Source organism: Macadamia integrifolia, unplaced genomic scaffold (assembly GCF_013358625.1).
Source record: "Macadamia integrifolia cultivar HAES 741 unplaced genomic scaffold, SCU_Mint_v3 scaffold2981, whole genome shotgun sequence".
Classification (NCBI taxonomy): domain Eukaryota; kingdom Viridiplantae; phylum Streptophyta; class Magnoliopsida; order Proteales; family Proteaceae; genus Macadamia; species Macadamia integrifolia.
In genome coordinates this window covers 11,117-35,528 of record NW_024869109.1, presented here as the reverse complement: position 1 = coordinate 35,528, position 24,412 = coordinate 11,117, and the positions used below count along the sequence as shown (strand labels likewise).

General features: G+C 38.5%; 2 protein-coding genes across 2 annotated transcripts; both read left to right on the top strand.

Moving 5' to 3' along the window:
- Positions 1 to 1,557: 1,557 nt before the first annotated feature.
- Positions 1,558 to 2,115, top strand: LOC122067576. Its single transcript, XM_042631405.1, has one exon. It carries the CDS (start codon positions 1,558 to 1,560, stop codon positions 2,113 to 2,115), a length of 558 nt encoding a protein of 185 aa, XP_042487339.1.
- An 11,156-nt stretch (positions 2,116 to 13,271) lies between these two features.
- Positions 13,272 to 22,776, top strand: LOC122067577 (autophagy-related protein 11-like). The gene is made up of 5 exons (XM_042631406.1): positions 13,272 to 14,917; positions 15,531 to 17,217; positions 19,353 to 19,573; positions 19,935 to 20,148; positions 22,212 to 22,776. Exons 1-5 carry the CDS (start codon positions 13,974 to 13,976, stop codon positions 22,569 to 22,571), a joined length of 3,426 nt encoding a protein of 1,141 aa, XP_042487340.1. The 5' UTR covers positions 13,272 to 13,973; the 3' UTR covers positions 22,572 to 22,776.
- The last annotated feature ends 1,636 nt before the right edge of the window (positions 22,777 to 24,412 follow it).

Below are 24,412 nucleotides of genomic sequence, written 5' to 3'. Positions count from 1 at the left end.
AATCATTGTTAAATTGGGTTTACAATAAGGATTCATTCACATCTTTTCTTTTCTTTTTTATTTTTTTATTTTTCCTATTGACCTCTTTTCTTGCTTTGTTAGCAACTAAATTTAGTGACGGAAAATTCTTTCAAGCATCCCACATTATTAGTGACTTTTTGGGTTGAGGGAAGTGGTTCTGTGGACCTTGGGGGTTACCCATCAAACACACTTGCAAGTAGGCAAACTTACTGGCTGATAGCCTTGGGAATCTACCACATTTTCGTCAAGTTAAATATATAGCTTATGTTTAGTATGTATTTTTGGAATAGATTATGGGTTTAAAATGAATTCTGAAATTATTCTTTTTTATTGTCTCACTTGAAAATATGTTTTTTATACACAAATCTATTCTGGGAATGTATACCCAAACACAACTTTAGTATACTAGCTTTTCATTACGCTCTAACACAGCTGCTTCTCTGATGGGTTCCACACTTCTACCAGTCGTTAAAAAACATAAAAAAGTGTGGGCGTTCATTTTATCCACAACCCATGAAATGGAAATGGGTCTTGCCATTAGTATAATGAATTTTTTTTTCTATACTAATAAATAGATAAAAAGAAAGACCACATTTGAATTATTATTATTTTTTTAATTATCAACTTGTGGCATAAGTAAATCTTTATCCTTTTCAAAATGTGATATGAGTGGCCAACTCCATTTAGTTAGAATAAGGCTACATTGTTGTCGATAACACAATATCCGTTTTTGAAAACGTGATATATATATTGAAAATACTAAAGACCTCCCAATCATACATGAGTTTTCTTAATTAAGGTACAAAATCTAATACTTATATAATAAAGGTTTGGGAGATAGTTACCCATGCGCCAATATGGGAAGGAATCTGCACATTACTCGTCAATTACTGGTTTGAAAAAGGTATTAACCCATGTGAACTTTATATTTTCAAAATAAATGGAAATAAAATAAAAACATGTGTGAGGCCCTCATATTTTGTGACAAAACATTTGAAAGAATCCGCGCACAGACAATTTCGGATCTCCCCCCCCCCTCCTTTTTTTTAATACATTATATGTGACGAGGTAAAGAAAAATTAAGGCCATATTTATACGGTAAGAAATGAATAGAAAAGAAAAAAGTATGAATGTGTTAATGTCTCATTATCATTCAAATTTGTTTAAAAAACCAAAGAAGCATTAGAATGTTAGAAACTTTAGGATAATATTTAATAAACCATTGATTAAAGTGATTAAGGTTACAATTAGAAGCTCTGATTTTTCCATGTAACAGTTTTATGGTTTATTCATTTGCATATTTCGAGAAGATCAAAATTATGTATAGATCATATATCAAATTTAGTGGTCCACTCAACCTAATGGCTTTGGCTTTGATGGTTTGGAGATCATGAGTGTGATTAGGGGTTCTGTTCAGGGAGCCACGGCTGGGTTTGGAGATCAAGATAACCGAGTTTTAGAGGGTGATGGAGGTTTTGGCCGGTGGGAGGATCCTTTTCTCCTTGCCGAATCGCACTTAATTTCCGGTCTATTTCTATGGACACTCTCAGATCGAAGGTGACTTCTGCATGGGCACTGAAGGAGGAATTAATTCTGAAATCCCTCGGTAAGGGATTTGTACTCTTCCGTTTTCAGTCGGAGACGGATATGCTGAACATCTGGAAGAGAGGTCCGGTCAGGGTAGAGGGACAGCTCTTGAGGTTCCAGAGGTGGCGACCGGAATTCAAAGTGGAAGATGAGGACATCACACACAGGCTTGCGTGGGTTAGGTTTCCAAATATTCCCCAGGAATACTGGGATGAAGAAATACTGCTCACTATGGCTAAAGCAGTGGGACGACCAGTAGCGATTGATCGAAGAATGAAAGATTCTCACTACGATCACTTTGCTCGTATTTGTATTGATTTAGATGACTCTCAGCCTTGGGTTGAGGAAATTTATGTTGAAAGGGAACATACTTCTTCTTCAGATATTTTTATTTTCAAACAGGTTGTCGAGTATGAAAATCCACTTTCTAGGTGTGTGCATTGTCGTCGTTTTGCCACCAGTGGTCCGCCGGAGAAGAGAGTGGCGTCCTCGCGAAGTGCGGTCTGAGATGGCTGCTCCGTCCAATCTAGAAGCTGAGGTGGCAGGCACAAGTTTAGGAGATCCTATCGTGATGGACTCTTTTCCAGATCGTATGGGAGATCATAACGATTTGAATCCTTCTGAAACTAGAAGTCCAGCTGTCCTTAGAGTGGATGAAGGCATTTTAAACCAACTTCCTAAAGATGGGCCAATTGTATCTATTTTTTTTATCTAACGTTCCATTAGTTGACGGCTCTCAATCAAATGGGCAGGCGGATTTGGAATCGGGTTCTGGCCCAGATTCAAGTGATGATGAATCCGGTTCATATGATAAATTAGAAGTGGTGATTCAACTTCATGAGGAGGCATGGCTCCAAGGCAAGAGATTGTAGACTCTTTAATAGCATGCGATACACTTATGGATAATGCAGTTCAAAATGAAGGAACTGGGATAATTCACCATGATCTATCGGAGCCTCAGATGGGAGAAGAAGAAAGCTATTCTGAAATTCCTTTCACTACTGTAACGAGGAAAAAAACCAGAAAGGGAAGACGAGGACAGGAGCTGATGACTGTTGATGGGTTTCTCCGACAGAATGAAGAGGGTGCTGGTCGGCTCTCTACAAGGGTAACTCATAAACCTCTTTCCCAATGAAATGCAGTTTTTGGAATATTAGAGGTATAGACAATGGCCGAGCTTGGGCAGCATTGCGGTTGCTTATTAAGGAGCATAACCCAATTTTTTTTTGTGTTATTGAACCCAAAATTGAGCCTAAAAACTGCTCAAAATATATTTTTAGCTCTTCGGGTTATGGTTTGGAGTTTATTCATAATGAAAGAGAAGAGTCAACTCCTAATATTTGGTTTTTTTGGAAACAAGAGGTTAAACGACCAGTGGTTATTCTCCAATCGGATCAGCATATTTCTATGTTCATTGAGGTGGCTAGAATGAAATTATTTTTGTCTGTTGTACATGCTAATTGTTTCAGACCAGGAAGAATACAATTATCGTGTGACCTCTACTCCTTGGCAAGAACTTCTCATCATGGATGGTAATTGGAGACTTCAATTTTTATTTGTTTTCCCATGAAAAGCGTGGCCCTAGAAGGTTCAATCAAGGATCTTCTGAGGAATTCTCAGCTTTTCTAGATTCATCTTCCATGTTCTCTGTCCCGTCTTCAGGTCTAAAATACACATGGTTCAATTATAGACGAGTTGGGAATTCTAGTGTTGTACTTGATCGAAGTTTGTGCAATCAGGAGTGGATGGATGTCTCCCCTGGCTGCTCTCAAAAAGTGCTTGCTCGTACCTATTCAGATCACTCTCCCATCGTTCCATGCTGCAATGAGGTCTTTCGACCAACTAATATCCCCTTCCGCATTCTTCGTCTGTGGGCAGAACATTTTGATTTTAAAGAAGTTGATCGAGCTTCTTGGATGGCTCCTATGCATGGTAACCCTATGTTCAGGGTAATAAATAAATTGAAGCGATTAAAATGGCCATTGAGATCTTGGGCGAGATTAGTCTTTCCCCATATTGATACTGAAGTTGGCTAAAGGAAATCTGATCTGGAATTGGTCCAACATGCTATAGAGGAGAATGTTCAAGATGATCAACTTTTCCATCAAGAGATGGTGGCTAAGGAAGAGCTAGGCAATGCGGTTATGTTGTAGGAAAAATTATAGCTAGAAAAGTCTCGGGTGAGATGGCTTAAAGAGGGAGACCACTGTACAAAATTCTTTCATCTTTCAAACATGATCAGGCAGAGTAGAAATGTGATCAGAGAAATTCAAGATGAAAATGGAATTTGATTGACTGAGACGGGTGACATTGGTCAACATTTAGCTACTCACTTTAAATTATTTAGCAAGAAGGGTGGTTCGATCAGAAATGAAGCTCTACTCTCAGTGATTTCTGAAGCACTCTCTGAATCAGACAATGGTTTCTAACTACAATTCCTTCTCCTGAGGAGATTAGAAAGGAGGTTTTTGACTTAGATCTGCTAGTGCTCCAGGTCCAGATGGATTCTCTAGTACTTTCTATCAGACCTGTTGGGAAATTGTGGGTCAGGATGTATGTCATGCAGTTCATAATTTCTTCATTGAGGGAGTTCTAACAAAAGGGGCTAATTGCAATTTCCTATCCCTGATTTCAAAAGTTACTACCGTCCTATATGTTTAGGGAATTTCTTCCTAAAATTGATCCCCAAGATTATGGCATCCCGTTTGGCTCCTTTGCTCCCTCATTTGATATCAGAAGAGCAAGGCGCTTTCCAAAAAGGGAAAGTAATTTTTTCTAACATTGGGGTAGCATCAGAGCTTACAAATATGATTAACAAAAAAATGCTTTGGGGGCTACATAGGTATGGAGCTGGATATCCAAAAGGCATTTGATACTCTAGATTGAAAGTTTCTTTTTGACGTTATGGAAAAATTTGGGTTTGCGAAGAAATGGGTCAATTGGATCAAGCAGATACTTTCATCGCCTAAGCTTTCGGCTCTGGTTAATGGAGGGCCTATGGGATTCTTCGGGTTTGAGCGGGGCCTTCATCAGGGTGATCCTTTATCTCCTATGCTATTCATTCTTGTTGAAGAAGCTCTTTGCAGAGGCCTTCGTGATCTCAGAGACAGAGGACTAATGCATTCGATTCCTAGTCCTCGAAAGATGTTCACCCCATCCCACTTATTTTATGCTGATGATCTTCTAATTTTCATGGGTGCAGATCTGAAAGGTGTAAAGAACCTGAAGAGGTTCCTAGATGTTTACTAGAGTTACTCAGGTCAAAGAATTAATCTCGAGAAGAGCAAGATTTTTTTGAAGGTAATTCCAGTGGATCGGAAAAGGAGAATAAAGGAAGTCCTCAACATCCCTGACAGTGAATTTCCAACTCGCCATCTTGGAGTTGAGGTCTTTAAAGGTTGAGTTAAAAAATATCATATTCTTCCCTTGATGGATAACTTCAAGGCTAGATTGGCTGGTAGGAAGGGAAGGCTATTATCTTTAGCTGGCAGAGTGGAATTGGTAAAAACGGTAATGAGCAGCATGCTATTGCTCATCTGGAGCGTTGGATCAAGAACTTCATTTCGAGTGGTGAAGCAGAATCCTCTAAGGCTATTACAATTAAATGGAGCAATACGTGTAAGCCTAAAAGTGAAGGAGGGTTGGGTATTCGCAAAATGCGAGAGGTTAATTTGGCGTTGCTTACAAAGCTATGTTGTTTTGTTAAGTCTGATAGTTCAATGTTTGCATCTTTCTTCAAAGGAAGATTTTTATCTGCAAATGGAAGCCTAAAAAGGTACATTTCTTCCTCTTTAATAATCTCTGGTCTGCGTAAAGTATGGGGATTTGTTTGTGAGTCTAAAAGGTGGATAGTAGGCGATGGTTCTTCTATAAACTTTTGGTATGATCGTTGGATGAGCACTACAAGGATTTATGATGATATTATCGGCTCTCAGCCAATTCATTGTAGTCTATCAGTTAAAGTTTTAGATTTTATATCTGATGGAACTTGGAATTTTCCTATTATCCGATCTACATCTCTTTAAGAATTGTGTAACCGGATTTCATTGATTCCCTTGCCTTTTGTTGCTGTGAATGATAAAAGAATCTAGTCCTTAACTGAATCAAGAAGATTCTCTGTCTCTTCTGCTTAGGAAAAAATAAGAGAGAAAAATCCAGTAAAGGAATGATGGCGTCTAGTCTGGTTGAAGGGTCTTCATCCAAGATTTTCAATTTTTGGGTGGCGGCTGATTCACTGCAGTTTACCTACAGACGATATGATTTCTCATAAATCAATTCCCTTAGCGTCAATGTGCAACTTATGTGGGAAAAATGAAGAAACTCTAAATCATGTGTTCCTAGAATGCGAGTTTTCAATTACATTGTGGTCTTTTTTGCTGGATTGTTTTGATGAAAGGTGGATCGGTTTCCCCTCTATTGAAGACCTTTTCTCCTGGTAGAGAAGAAAAGCTAGATCGGTTCATTGTAGTAAGAGCTGGTTACCCCTAGTTATTATTATCCCATTTCAAATTTGGGCAGAAAGGAATAGAAGAAGATTTCAAAACCAGCTCAAGCCAACAAGCTATGCATTGCAATATGTCTTGAAAGACATCAACGATTTTTCATCTATGGTGCCTTCAATGAAAATTCCATGGAAGATTTACTTATTGCTAAGAAGTCAAAGATTCAAATAGCAAAGCCACATGATCATTGGATAAAGGAGGTACACTGGAACATGCCAACAAGGGGATATTATAAATTGAATATTGATGGATGTTCTCCTGGAAATCCTGGTTGCTCTGGAGTTGGAGGCATATTTAGAAGTGAGAATGGAAAAAATTTGGGTTGCTATGCTATATACAAAGGAGTTGGAACCAATTTCAAGGCGGACTTCACAGCTTTCTTCCATGGCATCAATTGGGCAGCGACAAAGGGACTGAATAAATTATAGATTGAATGTGACTCCCAGGCGGTGGTGTCTTGTGTTAAAAGACAAAATATTCCTTGGTACTTTTTGCAAAAGTGGTGGTTGCATAAAGGATATTTGGATTCCACTTCATGGACGATCTCCTATTGTTTCCGCAAGATAAATGCAGTGGCAGATAGGTTGTCTAAGCATGCCACTGCCATGAGAAGTTCAAATACCTGAGATGTAGCTCCAGCTTTTATTATTTCTGACCTTGAATGGGATGGCTAGCATAGGCCTCGATTCAGGTTTATGTAACTCCTCTTCTTTTAGCTTTGATTTCCTATTCTGCTAATCGCCATGCCGAAGGTGGATCAGGATCTCAAAGGGCTTTCTTTTTGTAATCTATCATTTATTTGTTTCTAATATATTCTTTACTGAACTTTTAGCAAAAAAAAAAAAACAACCTAATGGCTTTGGGTCTCTTCTTGTATTTCTTTAGCAGCTCAAGTTACTTAAAACCTGATTAACTTTGCAAACATTTTCAAGGAAGATTTGTAAATTAGTATGGGACTCAGTCTAATTTTGAATATTAACTAGTTGATGAAGATATAGCCAACCTATTTATTTATTTATTTTGGGAAGAGTATATTTACTTAGGGAAAAGGTTGGGTATGCCGCCGATATCAAGTATGCTAGCACCCATTGTGTCTATCTCTCTCTTCCATTTTTCTGAAATGACTCTCATATCCTTCCTGAATGATACTCCATCATGTGTTCCTATTGGTGCTATCCGCTAGCATACTTGATATCGGCGGCATACCTATCCCTCTCCCATTTACTTAATTGTAAAGCAAAAATGGCATGTTATAACTTTTTGTGTTTGGCACGGATTTTGGCATTAACTTTTTTTTATGAGAAACCATCACATAGTTTGGCCCTAATGGCTAGAACCCGACAAGGGCCTAGGCTAAGGTTTCTGACCCCGAGGGTAGGGTAGGGTTGAAAAACACTAACCATGGGCTAGGGTTGGGTGGGGCTTGGGTTGAGGCCTACCCAGCTCGACCTGATTTATCAAATATAAATTTTATATTCTATTCTAATTATTTCATTATGATTCTATTTTTAAGTTAATTTTTTTTCCTTTTTCTTAGTATTGAAATTATTATTTAGTAATTTATTATAGAAATAAAAAAAAAAAGTTCATAGCAATAGCGGGTCAACCATAAGGAAAGGATAAGATAAGTAATCAAAATTAAGGTTTTTTAACCCTGATTTATGGTTAGGTGTTCTGAACATCTATTATTTTGTTGCGCTTTATAATTTTAATTATATATTGATTATTTCATTTTTTATTTTATTTTTTAATGATGAAAATAAGAAATTGAACTAAGGGGAAAAATAACTTAAAATATTAATGTTTGAGCTGGAGTTTGAGACGTGAGATTATTTGTTCATAATCATATTGGTTATCCAAAGCATTACGAGTACCACTTTGTTACTAGGCCTGAGACAAAAAAAAAAAAAAAAAAGGAGGTATAGACAAGAAATTATAAACATCCAAAAGAAAAGGGGACAATGCTCCAAGGGCATGATGCGGTACTACAATTAGAAATTAGAAAGAAATATTTCTATCTCCTTTGAGTCACTTCATATCTCCCATATGCTCTATGACTCCATCAACCATACATTGTCTGTTTTACACCAAAGAGAAGTCCCCATGCATAGGCTTCAATGGTTTCTCATGTCATGATATAATCATCAAATTATGTGACACATTTTCCTTTATGGATAACACAAGTAGCCCAAAAATTATTTTTTTTGCTAACAACGGGTATTCAAATCTTCGGCCTGATTAGTCCTGCGGGCCCATACTGACCCTATAACAGCATGGACCGGGTCATACTAGGGTTGAATGAGAACCATTCAACTTTCATTGAAAGCAGTGAAGAGTACTAAACACCCCTGTGTGAGTGGCCCAAGGTGTATTTAGTGGGAGTCGAACTTAGGATGTCCAAATTTATGACTCGTACAAAGTTCGTTACTCACCAACTGCCCAACAAAAATGTTCATTAGTAACGTTCATACAAACAAGAATTGGTGTGGTCAAGTTAGGGAAGATTGGTGTAACAAATAGAGTTGTATGGATTGGAGTCACTTGTTGAGATATAAAGTGATAAGCTTGAATATTCCATTGCTTCACAGCGTATAGGACCGAATAAGGTTAAGTTTTGCTTAAGTGAAATTGACAATATTTTTATGTAGCCATATGAAATAGCATGTTATGATAAAAATGTTAAAGAAATAATATATCATTGCCAAGAATTGTAGTCCAGAAATACATAATTAGATGTTTAAATGAGTAAGCTAATAGAGCTTCAGTCTTGAGACCCAATGAGCCAGCTACCTAGATTCTCTTGGTAAATTTGCATGAGAGAATGATATATATGCCAAATGTATTCCCGCTGATCAAGGAAAAATCCATAGGTTGGATTCACATTCATCCATTTTTTCAATAAGTCTTTGGTGTGATTCCTCCATGAGCTACTCTCTAGAAAAAATATGTTAAATTTTGGATCAAGTTTGAGTTTCCAAATAAAATGCCACCAAGAGAGCATAAAATAAGCATACACAAAAGTCTGATAATTCAATTGGGCTAGTAGATGAATTAAATTTTAAAAACTTTGCTGCCAGCTTGGTGGTAAAAACCCTTTTTTGGGGGAGGTGGCACCACCAACTATCATTGTTTAAAAAAACTGGAATTTTTAAAAAACGATTGCTAGAGGTAAAGAAAGCATGGGCGATAATAAACTAGTTTTCCAAACATTCCCATAACAAAATCACTTAACCCAAAATAAAAATGAAGAAATTGGCCAGAAACATTGAAACTTGGCAACATAAAATTGGGGGTGGTGGGGATACATGGATCGATCATCTAATCTATGCACCTTTTTTTTTATTAATGCATAGGACACAAATGGAAAAAATAGGGTCAATCAGGATTAATGCGACCCTGGTAAAAATTAGGGCCAATCCAACCCAATCAGGGTCAATTAGGGCCAGGTTGGGTTGGCATGAGCCTGACAAGGTTGGGTCTAGGGTTGAGTTTTGGGGACTCATGTCTGAACTAGGTTTTAACAAATAATCAGGTCTATTTCACCCCTACCATCGTAGCTTTTTTAAAAACTCTTTCCATTGTACTGTACTTGTCGGCTAATGATTAGGTAGACTAATTATTCGATGAATTTAATTTCTAACGATTGAGAGGACACTTGTTAAATTTACTAGTTTATTTTAACTATATTGCCCCTATGTATGGATTTAGCCCCTTGATTTGATGCTCTTCTAATGAAGATCATCTAGAGAAGCCTAATGTAACAAAAGTACAATAGTTAGTGGAAATGCTTAAAAAGCTTTTGTTTAGTCGCTTGGAGACACTACAAAAAGGTCTTCTTCATCTTCTTCTTCTTTTTTTTTACACTTGTAACTATAGATACTTGGTTGTGGTTTTAAAAATCGCAGCTATAAATGTCATATAATTATGAAAACAAAACTGAAGTTAAAAATCATAGTAATATGTGATATTTATTGATGTGGTATTTTAAAATCGCAGTAACAAAAAATCTTGTAACTGCATAAATGAAATCACACTTACAAATCGCAGTAATAAGAGATTTATTGCAGAAAATATCAACAACTATAGATTTGTCGCGGGAAATATCCACAACTAAAATCTACAGCTATAGATTTGTTGCGGAAAAGGTCCACAATTAAAAATCCATAGTTATAGAGTACTCTTTTCTTGCAGTAGAAAATCCATAGCTACAAATGCAGCGACGACACTTGTTGCTCTAGATAGAAAACCGCAATTAATCCTTAGCTATAGACTATTATTGTGGATTTTTTTTTTTTATCTTTTATTGCGGAAAAATCCGTAGTTAAAGGCCTAATCTATTGTAGTGAGAGGGTTTTCCATACATCCTAATATCTTTTGTACCATGAGAACAAATGATATGACAATTCTAAACATTGGATATGGAAGACATCTAAGTCAATATTCTTTTTTTTCTTCTTCTTTTTATAATATCTAATCCAAATTAATAACTTGCCAAATTTTATACTAAAATTTAATCAAATACTCCCCATGTATTCATGGATCCTTGTTTATACTCAAGCATAATTACGGTCCTCTCTAACTCTTTTGTTTTTGGGTGAGTTCCTCTCACTTTTATACATTCTCATATAGTTTAAAAAAAATTTGAAAGCCTTATTATGTCGCTTAAAAAAATTTGATTGACCTTTGATTCAACATGTGAACGAGGAACCCTAAGGTCTGTTTATTCATAAATCCCGATCCATCCAAACTATTACATAGTATATATTTCGGCTATGTAGAAGCCCATCAAAGATGGGTCATGCAAGAACCAATGGTTCAAACAAAAATCTGTTTGGTATTTGATAAGTTCATTTTAAGAGGGCCATACTAACTTAAGAACCAAGTTTTTCTTAGGCCACAGTAAAAGGGAATATGTTAATCGTGGTCTATCAGATAAGCAGGAAAGTGTCGCATGGCAATCGGGAGGAGGTGGGATATATTCTACCATTTGTCATAAGGAAGAGGGAGAAGGATGTTTAGGATCCTAGGATGGTGGTTAAACCTTTTTTGTGCCTGGGATGGTTTTGATCTCACCACATCAGTTTCCTCATGGCACAGAAAAGATTATGTGATTGAGCCTACCACATGGGCCATGAATTTAGAGTGAAAACCTTATTTTCTCTAATGCCTTCGTATTTCATTGAAATTTTTTCTCATTAAGCCCTACTACGTGAGACAAGACTATTATTTATCAGTAAGGATAAAGTTTTCCTTCACCAAACAGAACTTATGTGATCCTCTTTCTCTTCCATTGTATCTCTCCCTATTGTACGGTATCGATGGAAACATGATGAATTAATGCCCATTCACCATGATCTCAGGAAGCCTCCTCCAATCAATAAATATTGTCATTTCCACAAAGATTTCTAATAGAAGAAAAACAATGATATTCCTCTTTGATCTGTGTCCGTATCTCAATCCAGGTTATCTGTACCTGACTTAATCCCATATTTGGACACCTGCTATGGGTTTGGGATCAATATAATGGTTCTTTGTATCCGGGTAAGTGGCCAAAGTACTTTAAACCGATCCGTTGTTTCTAAATGTTGATGGTAGTACCTTTTGGAAAATCTTCTCCTTTTAGATATTTTCTCGACCTTTGAAACTTTGCCACAGGCCCACAGCAAAAGTAGAATAGCCTGCTTCATTATTGATAACGTGTGTCTCACGCTTGAAGGAACATAATCAACAGAAGATTTCAACCGTGATACTATTTTATACTCTTACTCCCCCGCAAAATGCCCAAAAAAAAAAAAAAAAACAAAAATGATCAATCCACTGCATAAGTAACACATGTTCACACCATAATTTTAGCGAAAAAGAATCCTACCAGCTTTGTGTTGTCCATTACTAGACACAGGTAAGCTTAAAAAGACCATATTACTGTGAGTGTTACAGATACTCTGATGTATTCTCTCATTGAGTCCATGCATTGGCTGTGAGTGTTATGCTCTGATGTATTCTCTCATTGAGTCCATGCATTGGCCTAGGCAATGTAGACTGATAAGATTTTTTCTCTTATAATTTTAACTTGTGATTATCTCTAATATTATAGAAAAATAAAAACTTGTGGAAAAAAAAAAGTAGGACAGGAGAACGATACCTGCCGATGCAAGTACACACCAATGGGTGCACGAGCATCTTCAATGTTGAGCAGCATGGTCTTTTCTCACCATTATTTATAGGCGCAAGTACACACCAAGGCGTTTGGTATCGTTCTAAAAGAACGTTTTTGAATTTTTTTCGTTCTATTGGAACAAAAAATAGGAATAAAGTATATAGTGCACTTATGGTCTGTTTCCGTTTTTTTGGAACAAAAAGTGAAAAAAAAGAAAAAAAAAAGGGCTTAGTTATTGAGGGCATGGTACGCTTTGTATTCGGTCGGTCAACTTCGGGTTATAATTGAGCTACCTTAATCGAGCTTTAGTCGGGGCTTAATCGGGCCACGGACATGTTTAATGTTAAATGGGCTTTAACCGGTTTTTAAACGGACCCTCTTCAAAATATGCTCTTATATTCCAACCCACTCATGTAAGCCAAAAAAATGACAATAAATCAATAAATGATACCAAATATAATCATTATTTAAAATGTGAACATGTCTTTGCTTTTTAGTTTTTACTTTTAATTTAGGAGGTAAAATTGGTATTCTATAATCATTAAAGAGTCGGGCCAGGTCGGTGCATAATAGGTCGGTCTCGATCGGGTGTTATTCAACCGATCTTGGTCTGACGCCTGACTATCCAAGTAGTAAAACCGATACCGACCGTTTATAAATGGGCTGGACTCAAGCCCAACACGTTTAACAAATTGTCCAAGCCAGGCCAGTTTCGATATCGATTGATTTAGTCGGGTCAGGCCACGAATTGACACCCCTAACGCTCCACTGCAGAGTTCTTTTCTCCGGCATGATTTATTATCAACAAACACCCGTAGGTTAACATGATATATTTCAAAAACGAAAAAAAAAAGAAAGAAAAGGGTAACATGATTTATTAGATTTTAAAGTGAGTGTGTAGGAAATGTTCCTACCCCGAGTCTGTAGGAAATATATTTCTGTTTAATTATTAAATAAATAAACCAGAGAGATAAATAAATAAATAAATAAATGAAGCAAAGATGCAGAAGCCTCTGGTTTTGTGTTTCATTTCTTTCCAAACTTCCCATGGAGGGAGGGCTCTTCTGCTACTGGCTGGACCTGCCGCAGGTGGTTATCTGTTGATTAGATAAAACAAAAAATTCTGAGAAATGAAGGGCATAAAATATTAATTAAAACTAGGGAGATTCCTGGTTTCAGGGTATTTTCGCTGTCAATTTTGAGACGTAATTGATTCAACTGTCGTAGATTTCGTTGATTATCTTCTCTGGCCGTTAAGTTATTATCTTCAAAGCTTCTGTGTTCCAAATCAATTGGCCACTGTCCGTTCGAGGGCTATCCTCGTTGTGTTCTTTGCTTACGTGAGTCTGTTTCTGGGTTTCTTCTCCCTTGGGGATTTTTTAAAGTAGCAGTCTATGTTCGGTGCAACTAAGGGAAACGAGGGTGGGGGAAGTAGAATTAGGGTTTTGTTGATGCTATGTTTGGTGGGTTTTGGTGGAATTAGGGTTTATTGAACTCTGCGTTCATGGTTTGTGGCTGGTAGGATTTTCCTGGAGGCTTTAAAGTTATTGTGTTCTGTTTCTGTGGAAACTTTAGGACTTTGATCTTTTTCTAGATTTGGTGCAGTGATAAGTAAGCAAGCTTGGAAATTTTTTTGTTTTGGGTTGTTTTATGTGAATTGGGTTCTTTCTATTTTTGTGGTGGATATATCCATTTTTGGGGATAAGATGAGTTCGAACGTTACGGAGGAATTTGTACCAGGAAGGGAGCTGCTGGTTCGAATCGTTGAGAATGGCCATACTATGGAGCTTGTATGCGATGGATGCACGCTTGTTGAAGCCGTTCAGCGATCCGTAGAGTCAATTTCTGGGATTCAAATCAGTGATCAAGTTCTCCTCTGCCAGGAGATGAAGCTTGAAGCCCAACGACCCTTGTCGGCGTACAAGCTCCCGTGTGATGGCCGTGAAGTTTTTGTTTACAATCGACCTCGAATGCTTAATGATTCGCCGCCTCCTCCGCCGGAGCGAATCGTAATCCCTGAAGTCAGTGAACCTCCAATGCGTTCCCCTAATCAGGACCCACACCCTCTGGATGATGCGGCCGATCCTGCTCTCAAGGCATTGCCTTCATATGAGCGTCAGTTTAGATACCATTTTCACCGCGGGCGTGCTATATTCAACTGCACTGATTCGAAGTTTAAGTACTGCGACAGGCTTCTGAGAGAGCAGATGGTGCAAGAGAGGGCTGTGGAGACTGCCAAGGCTAGCATGGATCATTACTATCGGATGATATACGAAATGTACATGGACTTCATGAAGTGTTACTCCCAGCAGCATCGATACCATTCGGACCTTTTGGCGAATTTCGAGAGGGACATAGAAAAATTGAGATCTTGCAAGCTTTATCCAGCTTTGCAGACACAAACCCGGAAGTGCTTGCTTGATTTTGTGAAGGAGGAGAATTTACGGAAGTGGGCTGAGAATTGTAACAGCTCACACCGGCAATTTGAGGCTAAGGTTATGCAGTTAAAGCAGATGTTCAATGATCTGAAGCGGCGGGTTGAGGATCTTTATTCTAGTAAGGCTTCAGCTGAATTAAGGGATTTGGAGTTGGTGATAAAAGACCACCAACGATATCTAAATGAGCAGAAGAGTATAATGCAGTCGTTGAGGTTGGTTTCTTAATACCCATCTCTTCCTTGCACCTAGTTTTGTTTTCTTTGAGCTACTTGTGTTTCTATATTTTATCAGTGGTTAGCTTGTAGTAGAACCACTTGTTTGTTGGTGCGACCTGTTATGAAACTATGTCCCACTGCAAACAATAGTCCCATTGCAATGTTGCAACGTTACATTGCAACATTTTCAGATATATGTGATCCCTTTATCCGCAGTAGAGTGGGTTGCTTTGAAAGCACCTACTAATCTTGTAGTTGATCCTTAACTCTCTTTCTCTGTGCCAGCATACTTTCCCTGCACTTTGTCTTCTTTACTTTGTAAAAAAATTCTTTCCCGCTGATTGAAGTGGGAGGGAAAAAAGTTGTAAATGTGATTACGTGCTTGGATTATAATTCATCATGTATATTTCTTAACAAGCACTTCATTTTTTCAAAATTTTACCACACCAGCTTGCTCTTTGCTATATAAGACACTGAGAAATTCACTGCAGCTGCTGTTTTTGACAACCTTTATCCATATTGGATACTTGTACACCAACATGAATGACAGTTTTCTTCTCGGAACCACCTTTTTTTCCTGCACCAAATTTATTCTTCTGCTTCTATGCAGTAAAGATGTTGACACTGTGAAGAAACTAGTTGATGATTGTCTGAGCTGCCAATTATCTGCATCCCTCCGTCCGCATGATGCAGTTTCAGCTCTTGGTCCAATGTACGATGTCCATGACAAACATCATCTACCAAAAATGCAGGCTTGCAATCATTCAATTTCAAAGCTGCTTGGTTTCTGCATTCTTAAAAAGAATGACATGAACCTTTTTGTGCATAATTGCATGCAAAAGGTAGCTTATGTTCAATTTATGATCAGAGATGTTCGTCTACAATTTCCTGCTTTCAAAGAAGCAATGGCACTCCAAGATGATCATTTTGAAGATCTAAAATTGCTTCGCGGGATTGGGCCTGCATACAGGGCATGCCTTGCAGAAGTAGTGAGGAGGAAGGCTTCGATGAAGCTTTACATGGGCATGGCTGGACAATTGGCAGAAAGACTTGCAACAAAGAGGGAGGTTGAGGTCAGAAGACGTGAGGAATTTTTAAAAGCACAGAGTGCCTTCATTCCTCGGGATATATTAGCATCTATTGGATTGTTTGATAATCCAAATCAGTGTGATGTCAATATAGCTCCATTTGACACTAATTTGCTTGATATTGATATTGTTGATATTGACCGTTATGCTCCTGAATATTTGGTTGGGATCCCTTGTAAAAGCGAGAAGCATGGAACAGCAAAGGGTTCCATGTTGATGTCAAATGATGTTTCTAACTTCGAAGCTGCAAGAAGTACCATAGAATCATCTGAGACATGCGACTCTAAGGACTTTCTTGAGGGCTGTGATTCAGTAGACGTTGCTGGAACTAGCAAAATTGAAGTTGAAAATGCGAGACTGAAAGCTGAGCTTGCTTCTGCAATAGCTCTGATTTGTTCTTTTCGTCCTGAAATTGAATATGAATCACTAGATGACGGTAAGCTGGATAGCATACTGAAGGATGTGGCGGAGAAGACAGCAGAAGCCTTGCATCTGAAGGATGAGTATGGCAAACATCTCCAGTCAATGCTGAGGATGAAGCAGATGCAATGCCTGTCTTATGAGAAGCGCATTCAAGAGCTGGAGCTGAGATTGTCTGATCAGTATATGCAAGGGCAGAAACTTCCAGGTGGTAAGGATGGCTTTGAGTTTGGTCATTTATCTGTGAAGGCTGATGACTGCAAATCAGAAGTATCAGGTGATGGAGAAGCCCACATGCCAGCTTACATCCCTACTGAGCCCATGGATGAGCTTTCTTGCACATCAGTATCATTGGATTCCAAATCAGAGCAGTTCCAACAGCAAGAAAGCAATGCACGAGAAGGTGTGGATGAAAATATGGCTGATTCTTCAGGTTTGCCAAAACCTCAGCTGGATTCTTCAATGTTGGAGCCACATCGAGACGAGCTGGGAGCAGGTGATAAACCAGGACAAGAGAAGATGGTGCGGCCGGTGCATTTGCCACAATCAACCAGCTTCACTGCCGAAACCGCATCAGAACCTCTGAACATGGTGCTTGTTCAAGCTGCAATTGAGCAAGATTCAACGTCTAACTTAGGGGGTGATCTTGTATTGGAACTGCAGAAAGCCCTAACGGACAAGTCAAACCAGTGTAGTGAGACTGAAACCAAGCTCAAAGCTGTGCAAGAGGAGTTAGACAATCTGAAGAGAGAACTGGAAATCGGCCATAAACTGCTGGATGAATCTCAGGTATTTTTTGATGAACTGATGGCTTCAAATGCATGAGGATAAATCAATGCTTCTGAGGTTGAGACTGTTTCTCCAAAAGCTAAACTTTTACTTGTTTACTGGATGATAGATCTTAGATTTTTTTGGGGGGAGGAAATGTAATTTAATGTTAGATGTTGTTAAATTGTTTTTTGGGGTAATTTATATGCTTATATTTTAAATGTTGATTACCTTGTTTCATTTTCAGTTTTTCTTTTACCGAATGACTTGCTATTTTATTTTATCTATTATTCTCTGCATATTCGTTCTTGATATTTGATGAAAACCTAGAAAAATATTTCTTATATAGGGCATATTTGCATCATACTGCCCTCCTGTCTCTCCCCTGATTCCTTTTTGCCTTGGAATTCTATTGTTTTACTAAAATCTATTCGGAATATTTCAATAGTTTCGTCCTGTTGTTAATTCTGATAGATTTTTTCCCTCATGCATCTTTCTTCCCTGATGACCTTGGGCAACATGATTTCTGTGTGAACATTGTCCAGGGACGATCCCTGTATCGATATAGAAAAATTATGTTCATCTGTATTTCTATCTTTTTGTGTAAAAAGTGATTCTCAATGGCACACTGTGCAATATTTTTTTGCCTTCATTCATTCTGGTTATGGTTAAAAAAAAAAAAAAAAAAAAAAAAAAAAAAAAAAAAAAAAACCTAGTTCAAATTGTCAAGATGGCTGTACTGGTGCATTTCCAGGTCCATGCATACAGACCCTACCAGGACTGCCCAATAGAACTGAAACCGAACTGACTCTTTAAGAGTCTACCTTTGGTTTTAGAATATATTGTTTTTTATTAATCGGTTGGTCTTGGTCCAACCTGATCAACCTAATAGAACGATTGATTATGACTCAATTACTAATCTGCTGGTGCATTTCCAGGTCCATGCATACAGACCCTACCAGGACTGCCCAATAGAACTGAAACCGAACTGACTCTTTAAGAGTCTACCTTTGGTTTTAGAATATATTGTTTTTTATTAATCGGTTGGTCTTGGTCCAACCTGATCAACCTAATAGAACGATTGATTATGACTCAATTACTAATCTGCCCGAAACCTAACCGATTGAGACCGATTAATCACCATCAATTATGGAATAATTGACCAATCCTGATACCCTTCACCAAAATATAGACAAACAATGGCTTAACTGATTTGTTTAGGATCAATTAACCAAAGAACGATATCCAATCGACTAGTTTTTAACCAGTTTCGGTCTTGCCTTTGAGGACCAATTTATGCAGTCAGTGAGTCTCGGTCCTGGCTCTCAAAGGTGCAGGACCGATCTGGTCCAACCGAAACAGACCAGACCGACAGGTTTGACAACCCTCTTTGGATGCATCCACCGGTTTTATGCTGGAAGCTATATTAGGAGAAAAACTTGTCATTCCAGGAAATTGGAATGTATATAAGCCTCTTCTTTGTCCTGTTTCAGCAGTGAGTGAGATTAATGTGCGGCAGTCTGCCATTACTCATAATGACAGTGAAATTCTGTTCCTAAGTCGTTATAGTTTGAGGGCACAAACAAGTCATCTGAAAATAACATTGAATCATTTACTAGTTGTTCTTAAGAAGCGTAGTAATATCTACTTAAGCAAAATGATCAGCTGGCAATTTGTATTCTAGAACTTGCTTTGTACATCACTTACAACATTATTTGATGTCTTCAACATTGGTTGACAAGATTTGCTAGTCTCAAAACTTCTTTCATGTGTATCTGGTGCCTAGTAACACATTTATAAGGCTTCTTCCCCCCCAAATAGTGGTGGAGAAGAACAAATAAAAACTTTGGAACTAAATAACTGCCTTCTTTGAGCCTTACACACTCCTTCACACAGGATGACTGGCTAAGCTATAGGCAGCTGGAATTTTTTATTGCACATTATTTTTTTATTATGTTAAGAAATTGTATGCTTGTACTGAGTCTACTGACAATCTGTTGAATTTTTGTGTTTCACGTTAAGGGTTTGAAGAACTATGACTAGTGTTACTGTTACTGTTACTGTTACTACATGGGCACTTTTCTAAAAGTTCGTGTTTGACGTATTACTGTATAACACAAAAAAAAAAAAATCTGATTTGTTTGTCCTTTCAACAGATGAATTGTGCTCACTTGGAGAATTGCCTGCATGAAGCTAGAGAGGAAGCCCATACTCATCTTTGTGCTGCTGATAGGAGGGCCTCAGAGTATAGTGCACTGCGAGCTTCGGCTGTGAAAATGCGAAGCCTTTTTGAAAGACTGCGTAGTTGCATTACTGTAACTGGTGGAGTGGCTAATTTTTCTGATTCCTTGCGTGCTTTGGCTCTGTCATTGGCCAAGTAAGTAATTGACTCAAAACACTTCCCCAGAGTTTGGCACTTCGGTTTATGAGGCTCAGATGTTTTTGCAGCTTTAAGTTTGGGTGCTTCTGATATATTTGGTGTATTTTCCTTTCATGGTGGATGAGGCCCAATCACACACCAATTTGGATTATTGTTAGTAGTTATTCCTTAGTTGATTCATTATATAAAACCTGTGGAAGTCTGATTTTTGTCAGTTTTGTTTCACTGTTTTTTAACCATATAATAGGAAAACGCCCTGCACTGTTTTCTTTGTCTATTTTGCTGACATTTTTTTAATATTTTGGCATGAGGTGTATTACTCAGATTTTCAGTGACTTGTGATTGTTTCCATTCTCAGTTCTGTGAATGATATTGAAGATGACTGTACTGTGGACTTCCGAACATGTATCCGGGTCCTTGCAGATAGAGTTGGTTTTCTGTCTCGACACCGGGCAGAGCTGTTGGACAGGTGCGCAAAGGCTGAAGTTGCACATGGGCTCCTTACAAAGGAGCTGGAAGAGAGGAAAGAATTGGTTAAAAGCTTATATGCAAAGCATCAACTTGAGAAGCAGGTCAGTTGTTGTCCAAATTATTGAAGGTGTTTAGCCTTTTTCTGGCAGTGTAGAAAGAAAAATATAGGTACTTTATGGTGGACCCAAGTTCCTTATCTTGTTTTGCTATCGTATTTCCTATCATATTCTTGATCCGGATGAGTCTATCAGTGAACTACCGAAAAGTGGGTCATAAGTCTGGCTGGATACTTCTAAATGCCCAATGTGAAAAGTTTTCTTCTCATCTTCTTTTTTTCTGACGAGTGTGTCCAAACCTTTTGGCCCAACTAGTCCCCCGGGCATGTACATACACAGATACACCTCTATACACACACACACACCAGGTCAGCACTAGATCCTATGAGAATCATAGAAACTATGGGGATGGCTCCAAGGGGGTAAAGGGAGTCGAATTCAGGCCGCATGTTGATTTAGGGACGCTCCCTTGCCAACTGAGCTTCTTTTTAGTTAGCTTTTGATTGTTGATATATTTAGCTACCTCATGTATGATTTTCCTTTTTGTTGATAAGTTTGGTTTTTATTCTTGTCTGAGCATTTGCTTTGTATAAAAGGTGTTGCTTTTCCAAATAAAACATCAAATATAATACCATACATACAATTAAAAAATAATATTATTAGAGGTGGGACGAGTAATGAAGGACAGAAGCAAAATGAATGCACTCAAGGGAACATAGAATGAGAAACAATATGTGATGATAATGGGCCAATGGGGATTGTTGAGAAGGTTCAGCCATGTGCAATGAACACCCAGGGATCTGTCAGTGATGAATATTATGTTGCACGTTGTAGGCTTTGGAAGACAGAGCAAAGGCTGAAAAGGATATGGGTTGGTGGAACAGGAACTTTTTTTCTTACATGGTTGGAATGACTTTAGTTGATATATGATTTTCTAGGTAGGTGACCTTTCTGATTTGAGCCATGAGTGATGAGAACTATCTACTAGATGTAGGGACCGTTTGGGTTGCCATTATGCTGAATTCATTTTTTACCTCAGCTTCATTACCAATCATGTTGCACTCTTCCCCTTGTTAATTCTAGCGTTTTATAAATTTTCTAATATAAAATGGCCCAAAAGGGATTCTGTATAATGTAAGGGTTCTTTTGCAACATTATGTAGTAATTTTGGCTGAAATTTTCCACCATTAGAGGGGGCATTTCTGACATTAGTGGTGCTTCTTAGGCTGCCTCCTTGGTTGACACAATTGATGGTATGTGATTATCTAGATTTCTTTGCTTGATGCCTCACCTAGCAAACTTGTGTGTTTTAGTGACATGGCCGTTGGCTGAGGTGACCAGTCACATTACCACTAGTAAAAATTGTATAGCTGCAAATGTTCCAAGGACTGGAGAATGGAAAGAATTCATTGCCTCAATTTAATGTGCTTGCATATATTTTTATTTAGGTACTGTGGAAGTCAAATTTCCTTGGGCGGTCTTTCTTGGTTGAGAGACCTTGTTGAATCCTGCCCAGATGAATCGGTAGGGATAAAAGGGTTCCTCATTTGGTAGTTCTACTCTTATGCTGGATGTTCTTTATTTTTCTTGGCTGGCTTAGTGGGCTAAAATTAAAAGTTATTCTTGCCATTCAACTCTTGAGAACAAACGTATTCTGGTTGTTGTCGAAAATGTCTTCATATTTGAATTTCTAGGCTTCATATCATTGTTAATGATCATGATTGATCCTAGGCTTCCTAGCCTTATGTAATAACATGCATACATGGGAGATATGAGTTGGTAATTTTACCCTATTGCTTGGGTATGTCTGTGTGCACCGTGATTGTTGCTGAGGAGCCCTACGTTCAAATTTTGATGAAATTGGATTATTAGTGACTATCCAGATTTTAAGATAAAATTGTAAGTTAATGTGTAGAGTATTCGACTCATTTCAATTTCATAGCATGGTATCCATTGGTAGGGTGTTGAGTTTGTGGGTCCTGTCCAATTGATGTTCATAGTACGAGGTACAAATTGCTTTGTCAGTGTTCCCTTATTTTGCAACTTATCAGTTGTTGGAGATAAGCCTCCCACTGGTGATTCTCTGATGATTTGATTTTCCTCCACAGGCGAACAAGGAGAAGATATCATTTGGTCGTTTTGAACTCCATGAGATTGCTGCCTTTGTCATCAACTCTGCTGGGCACTATGAGGCGATCAACAGGAACTGCTCCAACTACTATTTGTCTGCAGAATCTGTTGCCTTGTTTACAGAGCACCTCCCAAACAAACCAAGTTACATTATTGGCCAGATAGTGCATGTAGAACGGAGAACTGCAAGTATACCACCTGTTCAGCCTGAGCTTGGGGTAGATCAAGTTGCGGTGTCCCTGTCAAACCCATATGGCCTTGCTATAGGTTGTGAGTGTTTCATAGTTACAGTAGCAATGCTACCCGACACCAACATTCATTTGTCACCTCCTTCCTGATTGTGCTGCAAACAGATATGATGGAAGAAACCAAGTGCATGGTTTAAAATTATGGGGAAAATTGATCCTTGGTAGAAATGTGGGGTTGAATTCCTTCCTCTTTGTACAGCTCATAAGAATTCTGTTAAAATTTCATTTTTCCCCCTTTGTATATATGCTGCTCTCGATAATTAGAAATTGTGAATAATTCTTTATTTGGTCTCAATATGTTCACATCTTTCATGCTTCCAGTGTATTCTGATCAAACCAATTGGTGTGGTTCGAAGAACTATCAGTTAGCTTATGATAATTGTACCATACGAACTGAATTAAACTATGCTTCCATTGAAACTCCCAAATAATGTTGCCATAGCCTTTGCGTGCTAAGTTGGACTCTTGTTGGATGAACTGTATCTCACACTAAACGAGTCTCTTCTGGTTCAAACAGAAGTTGGTCTATGAAGACTCACTTGGGCGATGTGGCTTTTGCAAAAAAGTGGGTCATACAATTGTGGTGTGTAGGGAGAAAAAACTAGTTGATGCTAATGAGTCTGGTTATGAGAATGATGGTGGCATTCTTGGCGTCGTTTATGTGGATGATGTACCAAGGGGTTCTGCGATTCTAGTGACTAATCCTTCTTTGCACAGGGCTCAGTAGGTTGGTGTGGCGTAGCCGTACAGGGTGGTGATGAGAATCTCGGTGAGCATATCTCTGAGGAGGAAGTGGAGTCAGTTAATCAAACTGAGTCAACAATCAATATTAGGAGGATATATCGCCCCAATCAAGGAGACTTTCTACTTTGGGTGCTGAATTGGAATATTCTTCCACAAATAGAGGCATTTCAAATTCTGAGTCTCAAGCTCGGCTGGAGGTAGTTATTGGTGTGGAGTAGTCCAGCGTGAGAATGGATTTGGGTCTGGAGCAAGAGGCAAACCAGAATCGTCTGGGCCAGAGATTGAAGCAGTGCGGGCTCCATTGAGAGACCTGCTCATCAAGTCGTTGGTCTACAGGACGATGTGCGCGGGAGTCTGCAACACGCTAACTGAGGTGGCGTGGCAATCAGAGGAGGGCATGGAATTGGTAGGGCTGGTCTTAGTCGCATGGTCGACATGAATGATGGAAGAGATGGAATCGGCAGAATCGATCTGGCGGCTTTACAAAGGAAGGGGAGGAAGGGCAGAATGGTTGGGTTGGACAACAGAAGAAGAAAGGGAAGCAGGTGTGTATTGAGGATCAGTCTGAAGCTAGGACTGATCAAATTTCTTCCACTATGTGACCATGCTTGTTCTTTTTTGGAACGTTCGCGGTCTGAAGAAGGTTGCTGCCAAGATAACCTTAGGTAAATTAGTTCATGATCACACGCCTGATTTGATTTGCGTTGCCGAGCCTATGATCGTAGTGACCAAGTTTCCTAATCTTTAAAGTTCTTTCACTATGTGACCATGCTTGTTCTTTTTTGGAATGTTCGAGGTCTGAAGAAGGTTGCAGATAACCTTAGGTAAATTAGTTCGTGATCACACCCCTGATTTGATTTGTATTGCCGAGCCTATGATCGTAGTGACCAAGTTTCCTAATCTTTTCTTCAATAAACTTGGGTTTGAGGCGGACCTTATTCATAATGAGAGGCCTAACATACATCCAAACCTGTGGGTAATGTGGAAGTGTCATATGAAGAAGCCCAGGGTTTCTTCTATGTCTGATCAGTAGATATCCTTGCAAATTAAGTGGATGGGGCGCCTTATTGACATTTCAGTGGTTCATGCAAAGCGTCTTAGAGCTGAGTGTAGAGCCCTGTGGATGGATCTGACTGCTAGATCATCAGGTAGGCCAAGAATGATTATCAGGGATTTTAATGCAACCT